This window comes from Acipenser ruthenus, chromosome 5 (genome assembly GCF_902713425.1).
Source record: "Acipenser ruthenus chromosome 5, fAciRut3.2 maternal haplotype, whole genome shotgun sequence".
Lineage (NCBI taxonomy): Eukaryota > Metazoa > Chordata > Actinopteri > Acipenseriformes > Acipenseridae > Acipenser > Acipenser ruthenus.
In genome coordinates this window covers 14251239-14278300 of record NC_081193.1, presented here as the reverse complement: position 1 = coordinate 14278300, position 27062 = coordinate 14251239, and the positions used below count along the sequence as shown (strand labels likewise).

General features: G+C 39.2%; 1 protein-coding gene across 12 annotated transcripts in view; it reads right to left on the bottom strand.

The window, feature by feature from the left end:
• LOC117402240 (otoferlin-like) overlaps positions 1-26444 on the bottom strand; it is a 122090-nt gene extending 95646 nt beyond the window's left edge. For 5 of the 12 annotated variants that reach the window (XM_059023688.1, XM_059023689.1, XM_059023690.1 and 2 more), the window contains exons 1-2: positions 26082-26442; positions 22603-22661 (exon numbers count right to left, since the gene is read on the bottom strand). In XM_059023688.1, coding sequence (XP_058879671.1) covers positions 22603-22661; positions 26082-26160 — 138 coding nt within the window. In that variant the 5' untranslated portion in view covers positions 26161-26442. Of the gene's footprint in view, positions 1-22602; positions 22662-26081 lie in introns of all 12 variants that reach the window. The other 7 variants (XM_059023686.1, XM_059023687.1, XM_059023685.1 and 4 more) reach the window with 3 other exon arrangements.
• Positions 26445-27062: the final 618 nt, after the last annotated feature.

Below are 27062 nucleotides of genomic sequence, written 5' to 3'. Positions count from 1 at the left end.
TTTTTTAATTAAATATCCTTACGCCAATAAAGTATTTATAACTTTGAACTACACACTAAGTTAAGATGAGTAAATGAATTTAATTGAAACATGCAAAAGTAAGTAAATCTTTATTTTTGATATTGTGTTGAATTGTACATTGCTATTGAAAAGATCAACCAGGGGGCAGAGTTTAATTTTTAAATACATTATTTGAAGTTTTGTTTTCATTTAGACAGCGGTTTATTCCAGCTTGGAGACTAATGTAGCTTGAAATGTTATATTCTTCTCCATGGGCATTTCTTACATTTCCATAGAAATCCCTTCATATTTTTAACGGTTTTCTTAAGATGTGCATTTTTCACAGTTGAGACAATTTGTTTTTTGGTATTTTTTCAGTTTTGCTATCTTTCAGTTCATTTAATTGTTCTTCACCCAAATCTGCATGTCTACTTGCTACTTTTGGGATTTTTTTGCTGGTAATTGGTCACTCAGTTTTAGTTACTCTACATCTGTAACTGTAAACAAGATGGCTACCGGTACTTTAAATTCTGTGAGGCAGTGCAGTGATTTCAAATATGTGACAAGGCTCCAACTGTCCATATCCATCCAATTACGGGCAGCTGGAACCTTGCTCGACCAATCACATTGCTTGTTTCATGTTCCATTGTCAGACCTGGATTATAAATATATATTTACAGGACTACATCACTCAGAATGCTTTGGGTTTGTAATTAGAGGCTCTAATAGAATGAGCGACATCTGCCTGTAGTTAGGCAGTCAGGTGTATAAAAGCAGGTGAAGGCCAAAGTCTGTGTGAAGGCCTGTGAAGAGACTGGAAGAAAGGTACTGTGAAGATTATGTGTACTATGTGTAACTTGTTTTTAAAACAAGTGTTCTGGTAACCGGTAAACGGCTGATTGGTTTGGTTCGTAGTTAAAAGTTTAGTTAGCGCTCCAAAGAAGGAGTTAGGCTTTTTGTTCTGTTTTGTTCCTGTGGTTTATTTATTTGTGTTTGTGAATTAAAGTGTGCAGAAAAGCTCTAAAATTGCAATTCTGGTGTCTGGGTCAAGTATTTCAAGGGCACAGACCAGCCTTGACAGGGGGGCTTTACCACAATATATAGTAAATATGGACTGGAGAGGAGGGCTATAGTGGAAAATTATTGACAGGGGGTTGTAATACCCGAAGCCTGGAGGTAACAATAGTCTTCCCGAGGGGCATTTCATTTTCCACTATGGCTGAGTCTGCAGTACATATTTAATAAATGAATCAGTCAACAAAATAAGTGAGGCAAGGTTGGATAGTAAATACGACTTTATATATTTTGTTTAAATATAGCTGATACAGCATAAGTAAATAAATACTGTAAATAACAGAAATAAATAACAGAAAATCTTTTTGAAGTTCATACCGCATACAGTAGTTATAACAATTTTTTTGGCGTCCAGCTCTCTGTGCGTCTTGCTAACTGCTGCATAATCCAGTTTATATCCCGGTCGTCATATTTGTTTACATCATTTTAATCACCATTTTAGTGTTTGGAGCATTTTTCTTTTGTAGTATGTTTTGTAATTAATTTGCTGTTAAATCACAGAATCGGTGTTCAGTCATTTTCTCTTGTTGTGAGTGCAGTGGAGAAGTGTGTTACTTTGAAAAGGGGCGGGACTGACAGTGATGTGAACCAATCACATGACAGACAGAGACTATTGCCCGGTGGTGTAAGGATGTCAGGGCAATAGTTCCATCTATTTTTGCTCAGATGATGAGGTTTTTTTTTTTGTTTTTTTTTTTTAATTTAGTCGTCGCCAATTATTTTTACCCCGGTTTTCACCCCAATTTAGCATGCCCAATTATTATCTGTATCCCCGGCTCACCGCTCGCAACCCCCCCGCCGACTCAGGAAACGGAGGCTGAAACACGCGTCCTCCGAAACGTGCTCTTTCCAAGCCGTCATTTTTCGCACTGCAGATCCACAGCAATGCTACCAGACCTATAGTGCCGGAGGACAACACAGATCTGGCGGCTCCGCTGCAGAGCCACAGGCGCCCTATCGGCCACAGGGGTCGCTGATGCGCGGTGAGCCGTGGATTCCCCTGCCGACCTAAGCCCTCCCTACCCGGGCAGCGCTCACCCAATTGTGCGCCGCCCCCTAGGAACTCTCGGTCACGGTCAGCTGTGACATAGCCTGGATTCGAACCAGCGATCTCCAGGCTATAGGGCACATCCTGCGAGGAGCGCCTTTACTGGATGCGCCACTCGGGAGCCCCCCAGATGATGAGGTTTTAACCAATCACAGGCCAGGATTTCCAACCACTGCTTCATATATAAAAAAATACTCTTTTTCAAGAGCTTCCTGAAAGATCTCAGAAAGAATAAGATGTGGTTAATCGAGCATTAAACAAAGTGAAAAGAAAACAAAACATGATTATTATCATTATTATTAGAACCCTAAATGCAGTGACCCCAGTCCCTCAGCCCTTGCCTATGATGCTGCTTCATACTTGTTCTGTAAGACAGATCAGGAAAGTCTTCAAAGGATTTTACTTCTCTGCAGATCATACATTGAGCACAGCATCTAGCTACCAGGCAGCAATCAAGGCAAAGCACACTTAATAAATATGAAATGCCTGAGCTGTAACAGCAGACAACAATTAAAATCGATATTCCAGACAGAATAGATGCAAAAGCCAGATCCAGAGCAACATCTGTCATCTAAGAACACCACAGCTGTGAGGCTTGGCTCCAGAACTAATATCAGAAATAATGACTGAGACATGATTCTTTTATTACATTCATTATTGCTTTCAAATCTGTCACTCCCGTTGTAGAAAGATGTTCAGAACCTAGTTATAAAGACATCTTGTGGAATTGTTTGTCTAAAGGGATTACTGTGGGATTGCTGCTTAATCATGGATTTTCGACATGTTTATTACTAGTAAACTAAAAGTGGCAGCCTTACTTACAGTATGGATAAAATAAACTTTAAAATTTCAGCTAAAATCTGCTTTTTTTAGCCAAAAGAAAAATTACCCAAAAACAGAAACACAGCTTATATTTTGTTCTTCATTAAAGGGATGAGATGTTTCATTCTCTTACATGCAACAGTCTGAATGCCAGTCACACACTGCATGCCATCATTGCAAGTTAGTGGAGCGGTTTGTCACTTTGACACTGTTCTCCCCGTGGAAATTAAGAAAGCCATGCTCCTCAGTAATTAACAAAACTCAAAGAACAGGTAAGTGCAATTGAACGCATAATATTACACAGCATTTCATCACTGAGTAATTTCAAAGTGCTGTCAAACTGGAAGTCAGACCAATAAAACATATAATGTTTTAGAAAAATTCTCAAGCATATGTACTACAATTACAGGTGAGCACTGTAAAAGAGTGAAGTTATATCATTTGATTGGGGAATGTAAAAGTAGTCTTATGGAAATTATAAAAAATCCTCCCATGATAACATATACCAAGCTAAATTCTGGTATATATTTTGCATACTGGTCAACTGTATTGTTATAATGTAGTTCATAGTATGACAATCTAAAAAAAGGACAAACATCAGCATTTTCACCCCTGTCAGCAATTCCTACATTTGGCTTTCTATTTCTTGGATACAAGTAGGAAATTATAATTCGGTATCGCTGCAATTGTTGTAAAATATTACAATGTCAGGACCAGCCAGCTCTAATCTCTATTATACAACAAATGAATGCTGTTCTCCTTGAGGTTGGGCGTTATTACTCAGTAACAGAACAGCAAGTAAAGCAAAGCTGAGAGATGGCAATAATTAATTATGCTTGTTCTAAAACCACAGCTTACTACTGCAGTAAACAGTGGACTACAAAGATTATTTCAGACATACAAAGGTAAATATTTAAAAGGCATTACTGTGGCATGTTTTGGGTAATAAAGGGCTTTATTGACTGAGGAGTTCCATGATTACCTTGTAACACGCCACAGCAATGCCATTATCCCATAACCACAACCATTATATAAGCATTAATGATATCTTCCAGGTTAGGTGTGGATGGCACTTATCCAGGAGGTCACTGAAAGTTTATTACTAAGAATATTAATGCGTTCCGAAGTCCTGTTAGCTTTTAGAAGGCATCTAACTGAGGGATACTGACCGCTGTACTCAGAACACGATCAACTGAGACTATGCATGAGGTTTTTTATACATTACTCATTCATACTCACTCTTTCATCCTGTTCATTATTTCCTGGTGAATGTAACAACGGACCCACAGCCTCTAATCCATTTTTAATTTTATTACACAGGTACAGACATGGGAAGGTAAGAATTTCAGATATGCAACGCATACACACATGGTTTGAAAAAAACAACAGAACACCAGACTAACTGCACACTGGGCAAACACTTACTACTTCTTCTTTTAAGAGCTACAGCAAAATAGAAATGGCACAAATTACCAGCTTCTTTCCAAAACCATTTCAGAAATTGAATATTTTTCCACATTGCATTTCCCTTTTTTCATTCACTGTCCTTCTAGATTGCTGAACCTAGTACCTACGCACACTTGTTGAATGAACAGGCTATGAAAATAAATACAAACTTCCCCCTAAAAAAATCACACATCTTACAAAAGTTAATCTTGCTGTCATTCAACTCTGCAGTGCTGTGTGAACAACTGATTTATTTAATCCTTCAGTCCTTTTCAGTATATCATTATCATGATTTATGAAATATGTTATGCTTTTTTTTTTATTCTCATATTAATTATTATGCACACATAACACTGTATTATATATAACCTTAGGGGAAAGATAGTACACCACAGGCATCAAGTCATAAATTTCTATGCAGAACCTAACAACATTGCTACGATTATTGCAATAGCAGAGCAGTACCGTGATTATTATAAATGTGCTGGATGTTACACAAGAAGATTGCATTGTTTTTTGAAATATTCATTTCCACAGGACTGAATATTTAATCACTGTTCTGCCCTAATACTATATATTTGTCAACTCTCATGCACATTTTAAATTAGGTTTATTGTAGATAATTCAGTTCAATCCTAATTTGATTCACCCTTTTCATAAAGCAATGTTTATTCATCTAATTAGTTTATGAAAAATGAATGATTTTCAAGGAGCTTGCAGTTACTTATGTGTGTGTGTATCTTTGTATCATTCACAATTCAATTGTGATCATCCCAGCAATGCAAACAGACATGTACTGTACATGTCTCCATATTTTCTCATCATCCATGTGAGTCTGATGACTTACCCATCTGTATAATTGAGTCGTTTTGATGGAGAAATAAAAAATGAAGGCAGAGATCATTTTTTTATGAATCTCTAAGAAAATACCAGCGATAAACACTTCACTTGTTAATTTTTGCAATGTAAGAACATAAGAAAGTTTACAAACAAGTGGAGGCCATTCAGCCCATCTTGCTCATTTGGTTGTTAGTAGCTTATTGATCCCAGAATCTCATCAAGCAGCTTCTTGAAGGATCCCAGGGTGTCAGCTTCAACAACATTACTGCAGAGTTGGTTCCAAACCCTCACAATTCTCTGTGTAAAAAAGTGCCTCCTATTTTCTATTCTGAATGCCCCTTTATCTAATCTCCATTTGTGACCCCTGGTCGACATTGTCAATACCTTTTAGAATTTTGAATGCTTGAATCAGATTGCCGCGTAGTCTTCTTTGTTCAAGACTGAATAGATTCAATTATTTTAGCCTGTCTGCATACGACATGACTTTTAAACCCGGGATAATTCTGGTTGCTATTCTTTGCGCTCTTTAAGAACATAAGAACATAAGAAAGTTTACAAACGAGAGGAGGCCATTCAGCCCATCTTGCTCGTTTGGTTGTTAGTAGCTTATTGATCCCAGAATCTCATCAAGCAGCTTCTTGAAGGATCCCAGGGTGTCAGCTTCAACAACATTACTGGGGAGTTGGTTCCAGACCCTCACAATTCTCTGTGTAAAAAAGTGCCTCCTATTTTCTGTTCTGAATGCCCCTTTATCTAATCTCCATTTATGACCCCTGGTCCTTTTTTCTTTTTTCAAGTCAAAGAAGTCCCCCGGGTTGACATTGTCTATACCTTTTAGGATTTTGTATGTTTGAATCAGATCGCCGCGTAGTCTTCTTTGTTCAAGACTGAATAGATTCAATTCTTTTAGCCTGTCTGCATACGACATGCCTTTTAAACCCGGGATAATTCTGGTTGCTCTTCTTTGCACTCTTTCTAGAGCAGCAATATCCTTTTTGTAACGAGGTGACCAGAACTGAACACAATATTCTAGGTGAGGTCTTACTAATGCATTGTAGAGTTTTAACATTACTTCCCTTGATTTAAATTCAACACTTCTCACAATATATCCGAGCATCTTGTTAGCCTTTTTTATAGCTTCCCCACATTGTCTAGATGAAGACATTTCTGAGTCAACATAAACTCCTAGGTCTTTTTCATAGTTCCCTTCTTCAATTTCACTATCTCCCATATGATATTTATAATGCACATTTTTATTGCCCGCATGCAATACTTTACACTTTTCTCTATTAAATTTCATTTGCCATGTGTCTGCCCAATTTTGAATGCTGTCTAGATCATTTTGAATGACCTTTGCTGCTTCAACAGTGTCTGCCACTCCTCCTATTTTTGTGTCGTCTGCAAATTTAACGAGTTTGCTTACTATATCAGAGTCTAAATCATTAATGTAGATTAGGAATAGCAGAGGACCTAATACTGATCCCTGTGGTACACCACTGGTTACCTCACTCCATTTCGAGGTTTCTCCTCTAATCAGTACTTTCTGTTTTCTACCTGTTAACCACTCCCTAATCCATGTGCATGCATTTCCTTGAATCCCTACTGCGTTCAGTTTGAGAATTAATCTTTTATGCGGGACTTTGTCAAAAGCTTTCTGGAAATCTAAATAAACCATGTCGTATGCTTTGCAGTTATCCATTTTCAATGTTGCATCCTCAAAAAAGTCAAGTAGGTTAGTTAGACATGATCTCCCTTTCCTAAAACCATGCTGGCTGTCTCCCAGGATATTGTTACCATATAAGTAATTTTCCATTTTGGATCTTATTATAGTTTCCATAAGTTTACATATAATAGAAGTCAGGCTTATTGGTCTGTAGTTACCTGGTTCGGTTTTGTCTCCCTTTTTGTGGATTGGTATTACATTTGCTATTTTCCAGTCTGTTGGTACAACCCCTGTGTCAAGAGACTGTTGCATGATCTTGGTTAGCGGTTTGTAAATAACTTCTTTCATTTCTTTGAGTACTATTGGGAGGATCTCATCCGGCCCAGGGGATTTGTTTATTTTAAGAGCTCCTAGTCCCTTTAACACTTCTGCCTCTGTTATGCTAAAGTTATTTAAAACTGGATAGGAACAGGTCGACATGTGGGGCATGTTGTCCGTGTCCTCCTTTGTAAAAACCTGTGAAAAGTAATCATTTAATATATTTGCTATTTTTTTTTCTTCATCTATGATTTTGCCATTTGTGTCTCTTAGACATTTAACCTCCTCTTTGAATGTTCTCTTGCTGTTATAATATTGGAAAAACATTTTGGAATTGGTTTTAGCCCCCTTAGCAATATTGATTTCTATCTCTCTCTTGGCCTTTCTAACTTCCTTTTTGACTTGTGTTTGCAGTTCCAAGTACTCTTTCTGTGTGCTTTGTTTTTGGTCCCTTTTAAACGCTCTGTAAAGTGCCTTTTTTCGCTGAATATTTTTTTTAATTGATCTATTAAACCATTTTGGCCATTTTGTTTTAGATTTAGATTTGTCTACTTTTGGGATGTAATTGTTTTGTGCCTCTAGTACTACATTTTTAAAAAACAGCCACCCTTTTTCTGTGGATGTTTTCTCTATTTTACTCCAATCTACTTCTGTTAGTCTCTGTTTCATACCTTCGTAGTTTGCTTTTCTAAAATTGTAAACCTTAGCTTTAGTCATTACTTTTTGGGTTTTAAAAAATATTTCAAATGAGACCATGTTGTGGTCTGAGTTTGCCAATGGCTCTCTGACCTCTGTTTTAGTTATTCTGTCTTCATTATTTGAAAAGATGCCTCCCCTCTAGTCGGTGCCTTGACAAATTGCGTTAGGAAGCAGTCATTTGTCATTTCCACCATTTCAATTTCGTCCGTCGTGCCCCCCATTGGGTTTTCCCATTTTATACAGGGGAAGTTGAAATCCCCCATTAGTATGGCTTCTCCTTTTCTACACGCATTTCGAATGTCATTGTATAACAGATTATTTTGCTCAGCGTCTGAATTTGGCGGTCTATAGCATGCTCCTATTATTATGCCCTTTGAATTTGTGTCCATTATTCTGACCCATATTGATTCTGCATTGTTTTCTTTGTCCTGATTTAACACCTGGGCTTCAAGGCTATTTCTTATGTATAGCGCTACCCCTCCGCCTCTTCTGTCCTGCCTGTCTTTCCTATACAGTGTGTACCCACTAATATTATATTCGTCTCCATCACTCTCAGACAACCAAGTTTCTGTAACACCTATCACATCGTAGTTGCTTGTTAGTGCTGTAGCTTCAAGTTCTAACATTTTGTTTCTGAGACTTCTAGCATTAAGATAAATACATTTAATAGTGGTCTTACCTGAGTTGTTGCTCTTGTTTTGATGTAGTCTCCCTTCTGTTTTTTTGTTTTCTCCCCCCTTCCTTTCTAGTTTAAATGCTTCTGTACCGCCTGAAGGATCCTTTCTCCGAGTAGATTGGTTCCCTTTCTGTTTAAGTGCAGTCCGTCCCACCTGTATAGATAGTCCTTGTTGTAGAATGTGCTCCAATGTTCAAGAAAGGTGAAGCCTTCCTGTGTGCACCACGATTTCAGCCATGCATTTTGATTTTGTATTTCCAGCTGTCCATATGGTCCTTTGCAAGGCGCCGGCAGTATCCCAGAAAAGACCACAGTTTTGGTCTTGTCTTTTAATTTCCTTCCTAGCTCTCTGAATTTGTTTTGCAGGGATCTTGGCCTGTCTCTTCCAATGTTGTTTGTACCAATGTGGACGACTACTACCGGGTCGTCTCCTTTTCGTTGTAGGAGCCTGTCCACATTCTCAGTGATGTGCTTGACTGAGGCTCCTGGAAGGCAGCACACTGTTGTAGTAAGGGGGTCCAAACTGCGAACTGAACTTGCTGTGTTTCTCAGTATGGAGTCCCCAACAATCATGACCTCCCTTCTTTTTGCTGCCTGGTCAGCACTGTTTATAGGGTCCTGGGTGTTGTTTCTTTCATTCTCGTGATGTTGGTTTTGGTCATCTAAATGTTGAAGTGGCTCAAATTTGTTGGATGTCTGGATTTCTGGTGGTTGTGTTTGACGAAGTTTCTTTTTTTCCCTGCTTCTGCCTATCTGAACCCAGCTGTTTTGACTCTCTTCCATCTCCCTGTTGGCTTTCAGTCTGCTAGGGGTGCAGACTTCCATGAATTGTGGGTGTGTCAGCTCCTCAAGCTCCTGTTGCTGTCTCATTTCCTCCAGCTCCTTTTCTAGCAGGCTTAATCGCTGAAGCAAGTCCTGGATGGTGCGGCACTTTACACAAACTTGGTTGAGCTCTGTTGGGTTTTCTCGGATTTCCCACATCATGCAGTTGTCACAGATTACTGGCTTGAAGACCATTTTTTTTTTTTTTTTTTTGTTTAGTGTAGCTTCTGCAGCTGTCAACCTGCTTTCAACTGCTTCTAACTGCGTTGTACTTGTCCACTCGTACTTCTCCCACGATGTCGCTTCCACACGCTGTCGCTTGGAAGTCTGCCTGCCTTTTGTTTGTTTGTGTTTGTGCTGCGTGCTGCGCTCCTCCCCCGTGTCCCAGAACGCCGCGGGATTTGAATCAGCTGCTCCGAGTTTCAGCTGATCAGAAAAATACACGCAGCTGCAAGGCTTTAAGCTGCAATGTTTTCTGATTAAAGCACCTCCAAATTTAAAGATGTAATTCCTCCTTTCTGCTTCTAACTGCGTTGTACTTGTCCACTCGTACTTCTCCCACGATGTCGCTTCCACACGCTGTCGCTTGGAAGTCTGCCTGCCTTTTGTTTGTTTGTGTTTGTGCTGCGTGCTGCGCTCCTCCCCCGTGTCCCAGAACGCCGCGGGATTTGAATCAGCTGCTCCGAGTTTCAGCTGATCAGAAAAATACACGCAGCTGCAAGGCTTTAAGCTGCAATGTTTTCTGATTAAAGCACCTCCAAATTTAAAGATGTAATTCCTCCTTTCTGCTTCTAACTGCGTTGTACTTGTCCACTCGTACTTCTCCCACGATGTCGCTTCCACACGCTGTCGCTTGGAAGTCTGCCTGCCTTTTGTTTGTTTGTGTTTGTGCTGCGTGCTGCGCTCCTCCCCCGTGTCCCAGAACGCCGCGGGATTTGAATCAGCTGCTCCGAGTTTCAGCTGATCAGAAAAATACACGCAGCTGCAAGGCTTTAAGCTGCAATGTTTTCTGATTAAAGCACCTCCAAATTTAAAGATGTAATTCCTCCTTTCTGCTTCTAACTGCGTTGTACTTGTCCACTCGTACTTCTCCCACGATGTCGCTTCCACACGCTGTCGCTTGGAAGTCTGCCTGCCTTTTGTTTGTTTGTGTTTGTGCTGCGTGCTGCGCTCCTCCCCCGTGTCCCAGAACGCCGCGGGATTTGAATCAGCTGCTCCGAGTTTCAGCTGATCAGAAAAATACACGCAGCTGCAAGGCTTTAAGCTGCAATGTTTTCTGATTAAAGCACCTCCAAATTTAAAGATGTAATTCCTCCTTTCTGCTTCTAACTGCGTTGTACTTGTCCACTCGTACTTCTCCCACGATGTCGCTTCCACACGCTGTCGCTTGGAAGTCTGCCTGCCTTTTGTTTGTTTGTGTTTGTGCTGCGTGCTGCGCTCCTCCCCCGTGTCCCAGAACGCCGCGGGATTTGAATCAGCTGCTCCGAGTTTCAGCTGATCAGAAAAATACACGCAGCTGCAAGGCTTTAAGCTGCAATGTTTTCTGATTAAAGCACCTCCAAATTTAAAGATGTAATTCCTCCTTTCTGCTTCTAACTGCGTTGTACTTGTCCACTCGTACTTCTCCCACGATGTCGCTTCCACACGCTGTCGCTTGGAAGTCTGCCTGCCTTTTGTTTGTTTGTGTTTGTGCTGCGTGCTGCGCTCCTCCCCCGTGTCCCAGAACGCCGCGGGATTTGAATCAGCTGCTCCGAGTTTCAGCTGATCAGAAAAATACACGCAGCTGCAAGGCTTTAAGCTGCAATGTTTTCTGATTAAAGCACCTCCAAATTTAAAGATGTAATTCCTCCTTTCTGCTTCTAACTGCGTTGTACTTGTCCACTCGTACTTCTCCCACGATGTCGCTTCCACACGCTGTCGCTTGGAAGTCTGCCTGCCTTTTGTTTGTTTGTGTTTGTGCTGCGTGCTGCGCTCCTCCCCCGTGTCCCAGAACGCCGCGGGATTTGAATCAGCTGCTCCGAGTTTCAGCTGATCAGAAAAATACACGCAGCTGCAAGGCTTTAAGCTGCAATGTTTTCTGATTAAAGCACCTCCAAATTTAAAGATGTAATTCCTCCTTTCTGCTTCTAACTGCGTTGTACTTGTCCACTCGTACTTCTCCCACGATGTCGCTTCCACACGCTGTCGCTTGGAAGTCTGCCTGCCTTTTGTTTGTTTGTGTTTGTGCTGCGTGCTGCGCTCCTCCCCCGTGTCCCAGAACGCCGCGGGATTTGAATCAGCTGCTCCGAGTTTCAGCTGATCAGAAAAATACACGCAGCTGCAAGGCTTTAAGCTGCAATGTTTTCTGATTAAAGCACCTCCAAATTTAAAGATGTAATTCCTCCTTTCTGCTTCTAACTGCGTTGTACTTGTCCACTCGTACTTCTCCCACGATGTCGCTTCCACACGCTGTCGCTTGGAAGTCTGCCTGCCTTTTGTTTGTTTGTGTTTGTGCTGCGTGCTGCGCTCCTCCCCCGTGTCCCAGAACGCCGCGGGATTTGAATCAGCTGCTCCGAGTTTCAGCTGATCAGAAAAATACACGCAGCTGCAAGGCTTTAAGCTGCAATGTTTTCTGATTAAAGCACCTCCAAATTTAAAGATGTAATTCCTCCTTTCTGCTTCTAACTGCGTTGTACTTGTCCACTCGTACTTCTCCCACGATGTCGCTTCCACACGCTGTCGCTTGGAAGTCTGCCTGCCTTTTGTTTGTTTGTGTTTGTGCTGCGTGCTGCGCTCCTCCCCCGTGTCCCAGAACGCCGCGGGATTTGAATCAGCTGCTCCGAGTTTCAGCTGATCAGAAAAATACACGCAGCTGCAAGGCTTTAAGCTGCAATGTTTTCTGATTAAAGCACCTCCAAATTTAAAGATGTAATTCCTCCTTTCTGCTTCTAACTGCGTTGTACTTGTCCACTCGTACTTCTCCCACGATGTCGCTTCCACACGCTGTCGCTTGGAAGTCTGCCTGCCTTTTGTTTGTTTGTGTTTGTGCTGCGTGCTGCGCTCCTCCCCCGTGTCCCAGAACGCCGCGGGATTTGAATCAGCTGCTCCGAGTTTCAGCTGATCAGAAAAATACACGCAGCTGCAAGGCTTTAAGCTGCAATGTTTTCTGATTAAAGCACCTCCAAATTTAAAGATGTAATTCCTCCTTTCTGCTTCTAACTGCGTTGTACTTGTCCACTCGTACTTCTCCCACGATGTCGCTTCCACACGCTGTCGCTTGGAAGTCTCAGTCTCAATAGCATCAATATCCTTTTTGTACTGAGGTGTCCAGAACTGAACACAATATTCTAGATGAGGTCTTACTAATGCATTGTAAAGTTTTAACATTACTTTCCTTGATTTAAATTCAACACTTTTCACAATATATCTGTGTATCTTGTTGTTTTTTATAGCTTCCCCACATTGTCTAGAATACATTTCTGAGTCAACATAAACTTCTAGGTCTTTTTCATAGATTCCTTCTTCAATTTCAGTATCTCCCATATGATATTTATAATGCACATTTTTATTGCCTGCGTGCAGTACCTTACACTTTTCTCTATTAAATGTCATTTTCCATGTGTCTGCACAGTTCTGAATGCTGTCTAGATCATTTTGAATGACCTTTGCTGTTGCAACAGTGTTTGCCACTGCTCCTATTTTTGTGTCGTCTGCAAATTTAACAAGTTTGCTTACTATACCAGAATCTAAATCATTAATGTAGATTAGGAATAGCAGAGGACCGAATACTGATCCCTGTGGTACACCACTGGTTACCTCGCTCCATTTTAAGGTTTCTCCTCTAATCAATACTTTCTGTTTTCTACATGTTAACCACTCCCTAATCCATGTGCATGCATTTCCTTGAATCCCTGCTGCGTTCAGTTTGAGAATTAATCTTTTATGCGGGACTTTGTCAAAATCTTTCTGGAAAGCTAAATAAACCACGTTGTATGCTTTGCAATTAATTATCCATTGTCGATGTTGCATTCTCAAATAAATCAAGCAGGTTAGTTAGACACGATCTCCCTTTCCTAAAACCATGCTGACTGTCTCCCAGGATTCCTTTACCATATAGGAAATTTTCCATTTTGGATCTTATTATAGTTTCCATAAGTTTACATGTAATAGAAGTCAGACTATTTTTGCTATTTTTTTTTCTTCGTCTATGATTTTGCCATTTGTGTCTCTTAGACATTTAACCTCCTCTTTGAATGTTCTCTTGCTGTTATAGTATTGGAGAAACATTTTGGAACTGGTTTTAGCCCCCTTAGCAATGGTCATTTCTATCTCTCTCTTGGCCTTTCTAACTTCCTTTTTGACTTGTGTTTGCAGTTCCAAGTACTCTTTCTGTGTACATTGTTTTTGGTCCCTTTGAAATGCTCTGTAAAGTGCCTTTTTTCGCTGAATATTTTTTTTTAATTGAACTATTAAACCATTTTGAGAATTTTGTTTTAGATTTAGATTTGTCTACTTTTGGGATGTAATTGTTTTGCGCCTCTAGTACTACATTTTTAAAAAACAGCCATCCTTTTTCTGTGGATGTTTTCTCTATTTTACTCCAATCTACTTCTGTTAGTCTCTGTTTCATACCTTCATAGTTTGCTTTTCTAAAATTGTAAACCTTAGCTTTAGTCATTACTTTTGGGGTTTTAAAAATCACTTCAAATGAAACCATGCTGTGGTCTGAGTTTGCCAATGGCTCTCTGACCTCTGTTTTAGTTATTCTGTCTTCGTAATTTGAATAGACTAAATCAAGGCATGCTTCCCCTCTAGTCGGTGCCTTCACAAATTGCGTTAGGAAGCAGTCATTTGTCATTTGTCATTTCCACCATTTCAATTTCGTCCGTCGTGCTCCCCCATTAGTATGGCTTCTCCTTTGCTACATGCATTTCTAATGTAATTGTATAACAGATTATTTTGCTCGGTGTCTGAATTTGGCGGTCTACAGCATCCCTTTGAATTTTTGTCCATTATTCTGACCCATATTGATTCGGTGTTGTTTTCTTCGTCCAGATTTAACCCCTGGGCTTCAAGACTATTTCTTATGTATAGCGCTACCCCTCCACCTCTTCTGTCCTGCCTGTATTTCCTATACAGTGTGTACCCACTAATATTATATTTGTCTCCATCACTCTCAGACAACCAAGTTTCTGTAACACCTATCACATCGTAGTTACTTGTTAGTGCAGTAGCTTCAAGTTCTAACATTTTGTTTCTGAGACTTCTAGCATTTAGATAAATACATTTAATAGCTGCCTTACCTGAATTGTTGCCCTTGTTTAGATGTGGTCTTCCTTCTGTTTTCTCCCCCCTTCCTTTCTAGTTTAAATGCATCTGAACCATCTCAAGGATCCTTTCTCCGAGTAGATTGGTTCCCTTTTTGTTTAAGTGCAGTCCATCCCGCCTATATAGATAGTCCTTGTTGTAGAATGTGCTCCAATGTTCAAGAAAGATGAAACCTTCCTGTGTGCACCATGATTTCAGCCATGCATTTTGATTTTGTATTTCCAACTGATCGTATGGTCCTTTGCAATGTGCCGGCAGTATCCTAGAAAATACCAGTTTTGGTCTTTTCTTTTAATTTCCTTCCTAGCTCTGTTTTGCAGGGATCTTGGCCTGTCTCTCCCAATGTTTTTTGTACCAATGTGGATGACTACTACCGGGTCGTCTCCTGTTTGTTCTAGGAGCCTGTCCACGTTCTCAGTGATGTGCTTGACAGAGGCTCCTGGAAGGCAGCACACTGTTGTAGTAAGGGGGTCCAAACTGCAAACTAAACTTGCTGTCTTTCTCAATATGGAGTCCCCAACAATCATGACCTCCCTTCTTTTTGCTGCCTGGCCAGCACTGTTTATAGGGTCCTGGATGTTGTTCCTTTCGTTCTCCTGATGTTGGTTTTGATCATCTAAATTTTGAAATGGCTCGAATTTGTTGGATGTTTTGATTTCTGGTGGTTGTGTTTGACAAAGTTTCTTTTTTTCCTTCCTACTGCCTACCTGAACCCAGCTGTTTTGACCATCTTCCATCTCCCTGGTGGCTTTCAGTCTGCTAGGGGTGCTGACTTCCATGAAATCCATGAATTGTGGGTGTGTCAGCTCCTCAATCTCCTGTTGCTGTCTCATTTCCTGCAGCTCCATTTCTAGCATACTTACTAGTTTAAGCAAGTCCTGGATCGTGCAGCACTTTACACACACTTTGTTGAGCTCTGCTGGGTTTTCTCGGATTTCCCACATCAGGTGTCACAGATCACTGGCTTGAAGACCATGTTAATTATTATTTTTTTTTTTGTTAGTTTAGTTTAGCTTCTGCAGCTGTCAACCTGCTTTCAAACTGCTTCTAACTGCTCTGTACTTTTCCACGACTGTACGTCTCCCACGCTGTCGCTTCCATATGCTGTCGCTGGAAGAACTGCCTCGCTTTGTTGTGTTCTGTTGTGCTGCTGGCTCCGCCCCTCCCCTGTGTCTCAGAATGGCGGCAAATTTGAATCAGCTGCTCTGAGCTTCAACTTGTTATCAGAAAAAGACACGCAGCTGTTAGTCTTTAAGCTGCAGTGTTTACTGATTAAAGCAAATAAAGATGTAATTTCTCCTTACTTCTTCTAACTGCTCTGTACTTTTCCACGACTGTACTTCTCCCACGCTGTCGCTTCCATACACTGAAGAATCCTTATCTTGCTGAGGCAAAAATACACTGCCTGATCTTCTGTAATTCCATTACAAATCTCATGTTAAAACACGCTGAATTTTGGGGTGAACACCTTAATACATATGTATTAAGGTGTATTATAGTGTCAGCGGGTCAGAGGGTGCACCACAATCAATGCCAATGGAGTCAAAGTGCTCAGTAGCTGTAAACTACTACTGGCAACAGATATTGTTACGAACCAGATATCTGCATACTGGTACCTGTAACCAGGTCATAGATCTCGTTTCATTAAAAGGTTCTAGATCTTTCTAGTTCCACATACAGTAGAGCTTTGACAGACTCTCCAACAGTAAAACAAAGTAAAGTAAGACAGAGTGTATGTTGGCATACTGCTATGATTCTGCTTCCATCATCTGTGAGTGTGCCGTGCATCTGAATACACAGCTAATGGGATTCAACTAAAGCTGTGTGAATGTTTCCTCTGGGGATTTGCTCCCTAAACAAAACAAGCACTTACATCAAAACAGTGTATCAAATAATCGCATGCATTTGCGTTTAAAAGCTTTTGAGTTGTCCTTCCAATTCAGAATTATTAAGACAATAAGTTGCAATAACGGATGTTTGAGTTACTTTCAGATATTACTGAAATCCAGTAGATTTGTTTTGCTGAAATGGATAAACATAGATAACAATGATTTAATGTTTTCTTCTAGCCTGAGTCACAATGCAACTTGTTGTGCTGGAATTGATGACTAGTCTAAACTGTAAAAGATGACCATAAAAACAAATATTACTTGTCCATTGTTTTTTTCTCATAGTAAAAAATATGAGGGGAAAAAAATGTGAAGAAAGTAAACGCCATAGCATTTACACAATATTATAACATAGGTGAAGCAAGGACACAGAAAGAGAGAAAAAGATAAACGTGCATTAAAAAATACAATGATGTAATGTTGCGGTGGCAAAGAAGTGCTTTTTAATTTGTACTGCAGGCCAGACTAAAATATTAACATGATTAATACCAAAATAAGTTAGATTTTTAAACCAACCAACAGGGTTGCGTGCACAGACCATTTTAAAGTCTAAAATGATTCTAATTCACTGAGTAATAAGACAGCTAATGTCTGTGTGTGGCTCACTCAATTGCAAGGGAATATTAGTATATTATAAAAACACGCTTCAACGTTTTCACCAGCCTTGAGGTTTTACAGTTGTTTTTATTGTAGTTCTCTTAAAACTGGATTGAAGTGGTGGCATTTTGGAATGTTACATCTTGCATAAGTGTTATTAGCTGCATTTTCATAACATTCTAACTAATATTGTTGCTATGTGGTCAGTTGTTCAAAATTATATTGGCTTACAATAACTAAACTTAATATGTATATATTCCTTTACTGAGACAGTACTACAGTGCCCCATACATTAAATCATCCATACTGTTGTGTTAGGTGGCTGGACATTCCGTTAAGCAATTGTTCTACATGGTCTGGTGTTAGAAAGATTGAATCGAAGCCGATTCCACAGAGCGTTTAAAGCACATTGGATCAGATTTATTGAGGTATTTATGGCAAACTGCAATTGCTAATGTGACAAGATAAATAACATACACTTTAGAATATGTTTGGGTCCTTAAAGTGAATTAACCTCCTGGGTTGTCTGTTACTAGTTTTGTACTATTAGCATTTTTATTTCACTTGCACAAAAAAAGAAAAAGTGCAAACTGGATTTTGGTGAAAGGACCTGTTATTATTATTATTATTTATTTCTTAACAGACGCCCTTATCCAGGGCGACTTACAATTGTTACAAGATATCATATTATTTTTACATACAATTACATTATTTTTTACACATTATTTTTACATACAATTACCCATTTATACAGTTGTGTTTTTACTGGAGCAATTTAGGTAAAGTACCTTTCTCAAGGGTACAGCAGCAGTGTCCCCCACCTGGGATTGAACCCATCACCCTTCCTGTCAAGAGTCCAGAGCCCTAACCACTACTCCACACTGCTGCTGTGACTACTCCACACTGCTGCTGTGACTATATTATAATGACGTAAACCTTTGAGTATTGCTGCCTCCAGTTTGAATGTATTTTAAACACAGTGGTTTAGCTATTCATCCTGGGCAGGGTCAGGCAGTAATTGGTGCTTGCAAGGGGTAAATTACTTTGTGTGTGAGGTCATATTTTCTTTTGACTCCTGTGTGCTCCACCTACCCACATTAATAACCTTTCTTATGTTCTGGTAAGAGATTTAAATCAATACAACATGAAAAATAAAGAGATGCCGTGGAGAACACTCAATTAAACAATCATATGAAAAGTAAAGAAGCAGTGCAGTTCGACACAGCAGCGTCATTAAAATGACTACTCTCTGAAGTCAGGCTGTATGTCACTGTAACAAGAGGTACAGTACAGCAAGCGCTCCAGATAAGGTTTTGGGTCATTGAGTAATTTACTCTCCAATTTATTCACTATGGGCCTGATTTTCCAACATTAGTAAATTACTCAGAGTAAGGGTTAGTAACCTACAGGTAGTGGACAAAAAAATTGAAACACCAATGTAAAGTCACTTATAGGGCATTGGACCACTATGGTATCCCGCTCTGTAGAGTTCTCGGCGGACCGTTTTTGATTAAACTGGCTGCTCGCGCCCCAGGTTGAAATTTGCAATCAATTGATCTGCAGTTGCTCGCCTGTTTTGCACTTCGAATTAATCCACGGATATCACAATCCTGGAGTATGCGCTTCCGCCCACTGTTGCCCTTTGCTGATGATGTCTTTCCCTCGAAGTTCCATGCCGACATCACCTTAGACACCGTTGCTTGTGAAACATCAACAAGTTGAGCTGTCTTGGTCACTGAAGCTCCTGCCAAACGTGCCCCAACAATCACCCCTCTTTCAAAGTCACTGAGGTCTCCTCTTGCAGCCATGCTAACCATAATTATAGGCAACCAGGCCTGTCCAGCATTTTTATACATGTTATTTGCTTAATTAACGCATAAGCCACACCTGTGTGGAAGCCCTTACTTTCAATATACTTGGTGTCCCTCATTTACCCAGGTGTTTCCATTTTTTTGTCCACTATCTGTACATTGAAAGTATGTTCTTTACGTTGCAATTTTCCATTGATAGTAGTGGCACTTTACTGTTGAGTAAGTGTCTTCTAAAAATCTCCTGCCCCGTCCCGTAATGAATAATAATTTATGGGCGTGCAAAAAAGTTATTTTATATTTAAATAGTCACTATGAATTGTGGGATTGATGTTTCCATATACGTAAATGCTATACGGAGCAGAACAACGTTTCACAATTAAAAAATAAATAAAAATGAAAACAAAAATACCTAGGAGCACTGGGTACAGCAGAACACAAAACCATTTTGAATAATACTGCCAAAGCTCTAACAACTCTGTGAAAACTATTAGAGCTGCTTTTAAAGAAAATAAATCATCTGAGGCTTTGACCCCTGGAGGGTGATTCACTATCATCACTTTTTAACGAGTTTATCTGTCAAAAGCATGAACAGTCTTGCCCTCTAACCAATAGAAATTGAAATTGCTAAGCGACAGGCGGTTTTTAGGAGGACACCTTTATAAGTTTAATAACCCACACAATACATGTTTCTCCAGTTGTATTTAAAATACTACCAAATGTATTTAGCTTAAAGAACATAAAGGTTTTAACACCACACTTGCAGGTTTTACAATGGGCACTATTCAATCATATTTTTTGTTGATCAATCTAATCATTCAAATGCATGGGCTATTTTAAATTTAAAAGCAGTTCAAAACAGTACCAATTAAAATCTGATTAAATATCCGCTGTATATAATTGTAGCTTTTAGCCCGGGTCACGTCACTTCCACTTGTGCCGATATTCCCTCATACACAGATGTTTGTCGTCCTGAAACCCTGTATTACCTCACGTATGCTTATGATTACATTAGGGGTGCAACAATTAATCAATGCATCGATTTTTGATCATCTGTCCTTAAATGTCCCGAGCTTCGATTACATATTGGTGAATCGATGCATCAAATTAGAACCCAGTTCGAAGTCTCCTGTTGCAGTTTGCATTAAAACCTTGAGTGTGTAAAGCACACAGCCTGACTCAAGCCATCCCGACTCATCTCATCTGAGTATGCACAGATTCTGCGATCAGTTGTGCTCAGTTTTGGTTTGACGTCACAATTGAGTTTTTCCTGACTGGGTGTCGCACTAAGACTGAATTAGACGGACCACAACTAGATCCTAGTGATTACTATGTATGCAAATGTGATTAATACTGCCCAGTACACATTTTTGTATTAACTTAGCCCAACATAGCGACCCTCATATTATGCATGGCATCGTATGCTGATTATAGAAGGTGGAGACAGTGCCGCGAGGCAACCAAAAGAAGCGCTTAGCCTATTAATTTATTTACACTGTGCAAACGTTTCAGTCAGTGTTTGGCTTTTTGTATAGTTTGTCTACTGCACCCTATCCTGTGGTAAATAAAATCCAACCTGCTGATTTTTTATTTCACTTTGGCGGTTTTTTTCTCAGCGTGTGGATCTAGGGGCTTGTGATTTGTGACCTTTTGGAGATCGACACACCGGTTACTTCTGTTTTAGCGTAGTAAGAAAATATAGGCTGCCAGTAGATAATAAAAAGGTAAATTAATCATTTACCTTTGATTAGTAAACGCCTAAAAAAAACTATTCAAATGTGCACATATCTGGTATTTTTAATTCAGGACACTCAGAGCAATTCAAGACTAATGTATTTTACCTGTGGAACTAAAGCTGTCAATATTCCTCCATCTTGTATGACAAGTTACATGACAAGCTACGTCACTAAACCTGCTTCACCATTGGTTGACACCCTTATGACTAATCGGTCTCAGTCAGTCTTGGTCAGCAACCGCCGCACACAGACAGACTGATCACATCTGAACGAAACTGCGTCTGAAAAAGATTCAACATGTTCAATCTTCAAATCTGAAGACATCCCGACTGAAATCTGCATAATCTTGGATTTAAGGGCACGCGCACTGCTACGATTCATCCAGACTCTGTAGGGCCAGTTGAGATGAGATGAGTCGGGACGGCTTGAGTCGGGCTGTGTGCGGCGGGCATAAGAGTGCACTTCTTTTAGTGCTAGAACGGTAGATTAGTGCGTTGCTAAAATACAAACTTAAGGCATCTACATTTACATTGGAACTGCCAAATCAGAAGTAGTAATCACATTTCTTGATTTAAAAATTGTTTTTTTTGTATTTTATTTGTAATCTATTAAATCTACCAATTTACCTTCTTTTGATTCAAAGCATATTGCAATATTATATAAAAAGAAGCTGAATTTAGTACGATTTAGTAAATTAGTGAGATTAATTAAAATGTTTTGCTTTTGGAAATAACATGTTAACAGTAATGAACAACCACAGTTCAGATATAAATTACTTCTGTTAAAATATAGTACTTTTTATTATTATTACAGTGTTAAAGGGACATCTGATGCAGACGCACGCATATTTTTCAGTTGTGAAAAACAGTCCTTTGTATTTCTTTTTTTTTTCTAATCAGAAGCATTCGAATTTGAATATAAGTTGTGCCTTTTTGTTTAACTATTATGCATAACAGTGTTTTTAGTTATTGGATCTTCTATTTTAAAAAAAAACTAACGTTCGTTCTTTATTTTGAAAAATAAAAAGTCAATGCATCGATTATCGTTGACAAGTGCCAATATGATTATCGAATAAGAAATTTGGTTGCTGATTGCACCACTAGATTGCATCTGTTTGAAACATAAATATTTATGCAAATTGGTACTTCGACCATGTGTTAAGTTTACAATCGCACAATGTAATGAGCACAACTGTTGGATACTTGTTGGCTAAATGTATTAGGAAACCGTTGTTTCTAATAGTAGTAACAACTGCTAGTAAAGTATGCGAGTAAAGTATGAAGTAGTACTCAGAAACCTCTTGTTTTTTCCCATGCATAAGACTTTCAACTATGCTGTTATAAGAATTGTTTATGCACAACTAATCTGCAGTATCTATAGACATGTTATTTTTATATTCCCCATCTGTTCTGTTTAAATGTAATCAATGTTGTGTTGTTTTTTTTATTATTATTCTGTTCCTAAATGCCATTTTAAAGTTGCTCCAATGTAAACAGTGCTCATGACCATAAGTTTACTCACAATTATATATACAGCCACCATCATCTTGGTTATGCAAGCATGCATTTTGGACAGCATTTTAAAATAGTTAATTAACAATGGTGCAGACCCCACCAAAGATTGAAATAATAACAAAATAACAAAAATCGAAAGCACCCACATGATTAAGAAACCGTCACCGGTTTATTGCTTGCAAGCTTTAGCCTTTGAAACCTGACATTTTGAAGGTAGTTTTGCCATGTAAACAAAAATACATTTGTTTAATTAAAAAAAACATGCTGGGAATCAAAAGGGTTAAATGATATTCTGGTGATGAAGCTGTATTGGTCAATTTTACAAAAATAAATTAACACTAACCTCATCAAATCTGGCTTCATCGTCACAGTTTTCCAGAACCCGTGTATAAAATGAGAGCCCTTGAAAAAAAAAGAAAAAAGGTTTTACTGAGCAAGTATCCTTTTTTATACAAATAACTTTATCCTATATACTGTATAACAGAGACATGTGTACCACATTACAACTGTACCATTTTCAAATGCCTCCCCCAGCTAAAAAGTTAATTCAATTTAGCCTTTAATTAACTTAATCAGTTGAACCAATTAAGCCAGGAATAATGAGCATTTCCACTCAGAAACATCTTAAAGAATCTTCAGACATTTATATTCTGCAAAAATTCAAACTCAGACACTGTAACTGCACCCAGTTAGACCTAAAAAGTGGAGCCTTTCTTTAATCCTGTGGGTTGTGTGAGCCTTTCTTTACACACTGTAATAGTGATAGCTATCCGCTCAGCAGTCCCTAGAAGGGTCGAGAAGGATTTAAATAGTCTACCATGTAGACACTGAACCTACAGTAAGCAAGACATTGACCATGCTGACATAATGAAATACATAATACAAAAATACAATAATAATAATAATAATAATAATAATAATAATAATAATAATAATAATAATAATAATACAAAAGCAGCAATTTTAAAGTTACACTAAAACCCACTAAGAAAGCTATTTTTATAAAAGTGCGTTTTTAGTCTTGACATTAAACCTGTAATGGTCCCAGCTTCCCTGACAAACGAAGGCAGAGCAATCCATAATTTAGGAGCTCTACAAGTAAAAGCCCTACCTCCCGTGTTGCTTTTGTTGACCCTAGGAATAACCAGCAGCCCCGCATCCTGTGATCTCAGAGTGCGGTTTGAAAGATATGGGGTCAGTAACTCCTGCAAAATATTGGGTGCTAATCCATTCAGGGCCTTGTACGTTAACAGGATAATATTAATTAAAATCAATTCTATACTGCACAGAGAGCCAGTGTAAAGAGGCCAGAACAGGGTAATATGTTCACTTTTCCTGCTTTTAGTCAGAATTCTAGAGGCGGTATTCTGAACAAGCTGCAGAACAGATAGTAGTACTGTAACTTTGTGTAACAAAATGAGCCTTCAATAGCCCAACCATCAAAACAAATGGCAAAACTCATAGGTAGGATGCATAAGTAGACCACCATTTCTTAGATTCTGGTAAACACAATTGCATGGGTTCTCAATATAAATGTGAAATACATACAGGCCGATGCCTCCATTATGACTTTACACCCTGTTTCAGTTCACAACATCAGAGCTGCTTTACTGGTTTAGGTCCTTGTAAAATATTCTGCACAGTGGACTGAATATTACACTGTTCCAGAGTATCAGAAGAAAACAACAGCGGGGGAGGATTGCTGATGATGAAGTAGTGGGGAATATCCTGTTCTGTCTCCAAGAAACAGAGAGGCAACTGTATACAGACCGTTTAATGGGTTTCTCTCTGTTCTGATTCACTGGGCTTCACCCAAAGATTGGAACCTATTATGAGTTTATTACAGCTGAAACCTAATTATAGTAATAGAGTGAAGACCTGAAGACTCCTATTAAGCAATACAAGTTAGCATTACACACCCATTAGAGAACCCTGAAATACTGTAATAGATTAAATACTGTGAAATTACAGGGAAATATATCAAATGCACCAATAATCTGAGGTGTCAATTTACACCCACACAAATGTACATCAGTTAACACTCACAGTACAATCAATGCAATACCTTGCATATACTGTCGACCACAATAAATATGCCTAAACTACAGTTGTTGGTATTTGTACTTTATTAAAATAGATATGTACAACATATTGAAACGTTGGGCAGCTGGCTCTTCGAGCTAATATTTATATAGAAACTTCAGAACCACTGTTTTAATGTTATTCTCTGTGTGATAACCACAGGGGCAAGTTAACTTTTGTCTTATTGGCATTACACCGGATGCCCGGGGGCGGTGGAGGGGGTGGGGGGTACTCAATCTAGATCAGCACTTTAGCTAGCCAAGAAAGAATCTCCTGGAGTTAAGCTTGATCCCCACATCAGAAGTGTCAAGAGGGAACCTTCCAGAGTTTTTAGGACCAAATATTATAGTTTTTTTTCCCTTTGGTTTCTTGCCCTTTTCAGGAGATGACACGTAATTTCAGTAGGAATTAATTGTATTTTTGTATGGTAAAATGGAATACTATTTTCAATGACAGGTATAAATTAAGGATAGTATATACTGTAACTTCTTGTAGCAGCAGTTCAAAGTTAATGTTTCTACAACGGTGTTACAACCTAACTGCTGTGTTGGTGTTTATATGGGAGCAAGACAGAAACCAAAGTTTTATACCACAAACCTGCAGTCACTCCATGCACCTGGGTTGGCCATAGTGGTATACTGCTAAACAAGCCATACTCAATCAGCAGAACATGGAGAGATGCCAGTTGAGCTTTATCTCAGTTACTACTCACTCAACTAATGTCAAGAGTCCATTGGAGAAGTAAAGTAACAAATAAACATTTTGTGATCAAAAATAATCTTATTCAATATTTTACAAAATAAATAGAAGCTTACATAACTGATCAGCATTCATCAATTATAAATTGCACCTACTAAACATAGTTTAATGTATCACAGGACTTCAGTCATATAATTTAGAGGCTTGGATGGTGTAATGAACTGTGAATTGCTGTCTTGTATTTGTGAAGCCATACAGTGTAAGCATTTCTGTCACCAATATCTTCTACCTGGCTGCTACTCTGGACCGGACTCATTCTCTTATCTTAAGATCACAGAGCTACCAAAGACCTGTACCACTGCTGTACTGATACAGTAGTATCCAGATTTCAGTTGCAGCAAGAAGCATATAATACATTGGAGCTGTCAGCAAGTGCTAACAGATTATCTTTAGATTTACAACAAAATACATCATGACCTACATCCAATGTATTCACATGTAAAGTTAGTTACACATATAGACAGCCGGACAGACGCCTCTATATACCACACGATTCTGATACTCTAATAGCTTTTGTTTAAAGATGTCCTGAACTCTGGACCAATTTTCATCAGAACTGAATAACTGCTCCTCTGCTGTTGGTATATGTAAATAACTTGACAGTGTGATGGACGCACCTACTGTACAGAATACCCTTAGCAAGTTTAATCACAATGGAATAAGCGAACCTCAAGATACTTGTACAAATGTGAAATATATAGACAGTCAATTAATCTACCCATACACTGAATGTGTGCTTTAAGAAGGTCCTAGGCAGGCTTGGATAGCCTCCACTATACTGTCCAAAGGGGATATACATCACCAGCGTAGGATTTTTAACCACTGTATCGCTATAATCTTAGCACCCGTTCAAAATGTCCTGTGCATAAACCAGTAAATTACACCTCATCAAGAGACTATGTTTCTTTGTTGCCTACTTGACAGTTAAAACAAACAAACAAAATAAATAAATAAATACAAATAAAAATGAAACATATTTACCTCTGAATACTACTTTGCCGATCTTGTCCCCCTTGCCATTGAGATCTGTTACCGATTTGAGGTGGACAGTCAGAGCCATGGTGCGTTGGAGATGTGCACTAAGACGAGGTGCAATGAAGTGTGGCCTCGCGGTTTCACGGAGACTGTACCGTTAACATGGATCATTTGAGAGCAGCTTTTGTCACTAAAAGACTGTCCACTCCCATTCTGTACCACGATCAGATCCTGTTGTTTTTTTTTATTTATTTTGCGGACAGAGAACACTTAAATTATTTAACAGCTTCCATTTGATCCCACTGGATGCTGCGCTGTTTGGTTTCACGTGTCCTGCTCCGTTTCTATACACTGCACTCCAGCGCAGCATTTCCATCTGCCTCAGTAAGAAGTGGAATGGGCAGAAGTATCTAGAGTTTGTGCCGCGGGGGTCGTCAGCTGCTATACAGGAGATAACCAGTCAAAATGTGTGTTTAGTGTTGATGCGTGCAACCGGTGCATGCTGATATTGTGCCAGAAAATAAATGTTAACGCTTTCTTTTTATCCTATGCATATGTAATTTTAGTGGGTGTTATATCCATGCTACGTGCGGTCTACCGACGGAGAATAATTTGGCAAACACTGGATAATGTTAAAACTTATAAAACAATAACTTTTTTTTGTGCTACGAGCTTCAGGTGTTCCAGTATACAACAAGGCTACAAGGAATACTTTTAACAAAAGAGACGGCCCTTTGCTTATGTAACCCCACTTCCTTCGTACTCTGCGTTGAAACTTGTTTTCCTTTTTTTAAAAATTGCACCTGTTACACTTACCAACATGTATTGTACATGTATAGTAGCAATATGTATAGTAGCAGTGTGGAGTAGTGGTTAGGGCTCTGGACTCTTGACCGGAGGGTTGTGGGTTCAATCCCAGGTGGGGGACACTGCTGCTGTATCCTTGAGCAAGGTACTTTACCTAGATTGCTCCAGTAAAAACCCAAC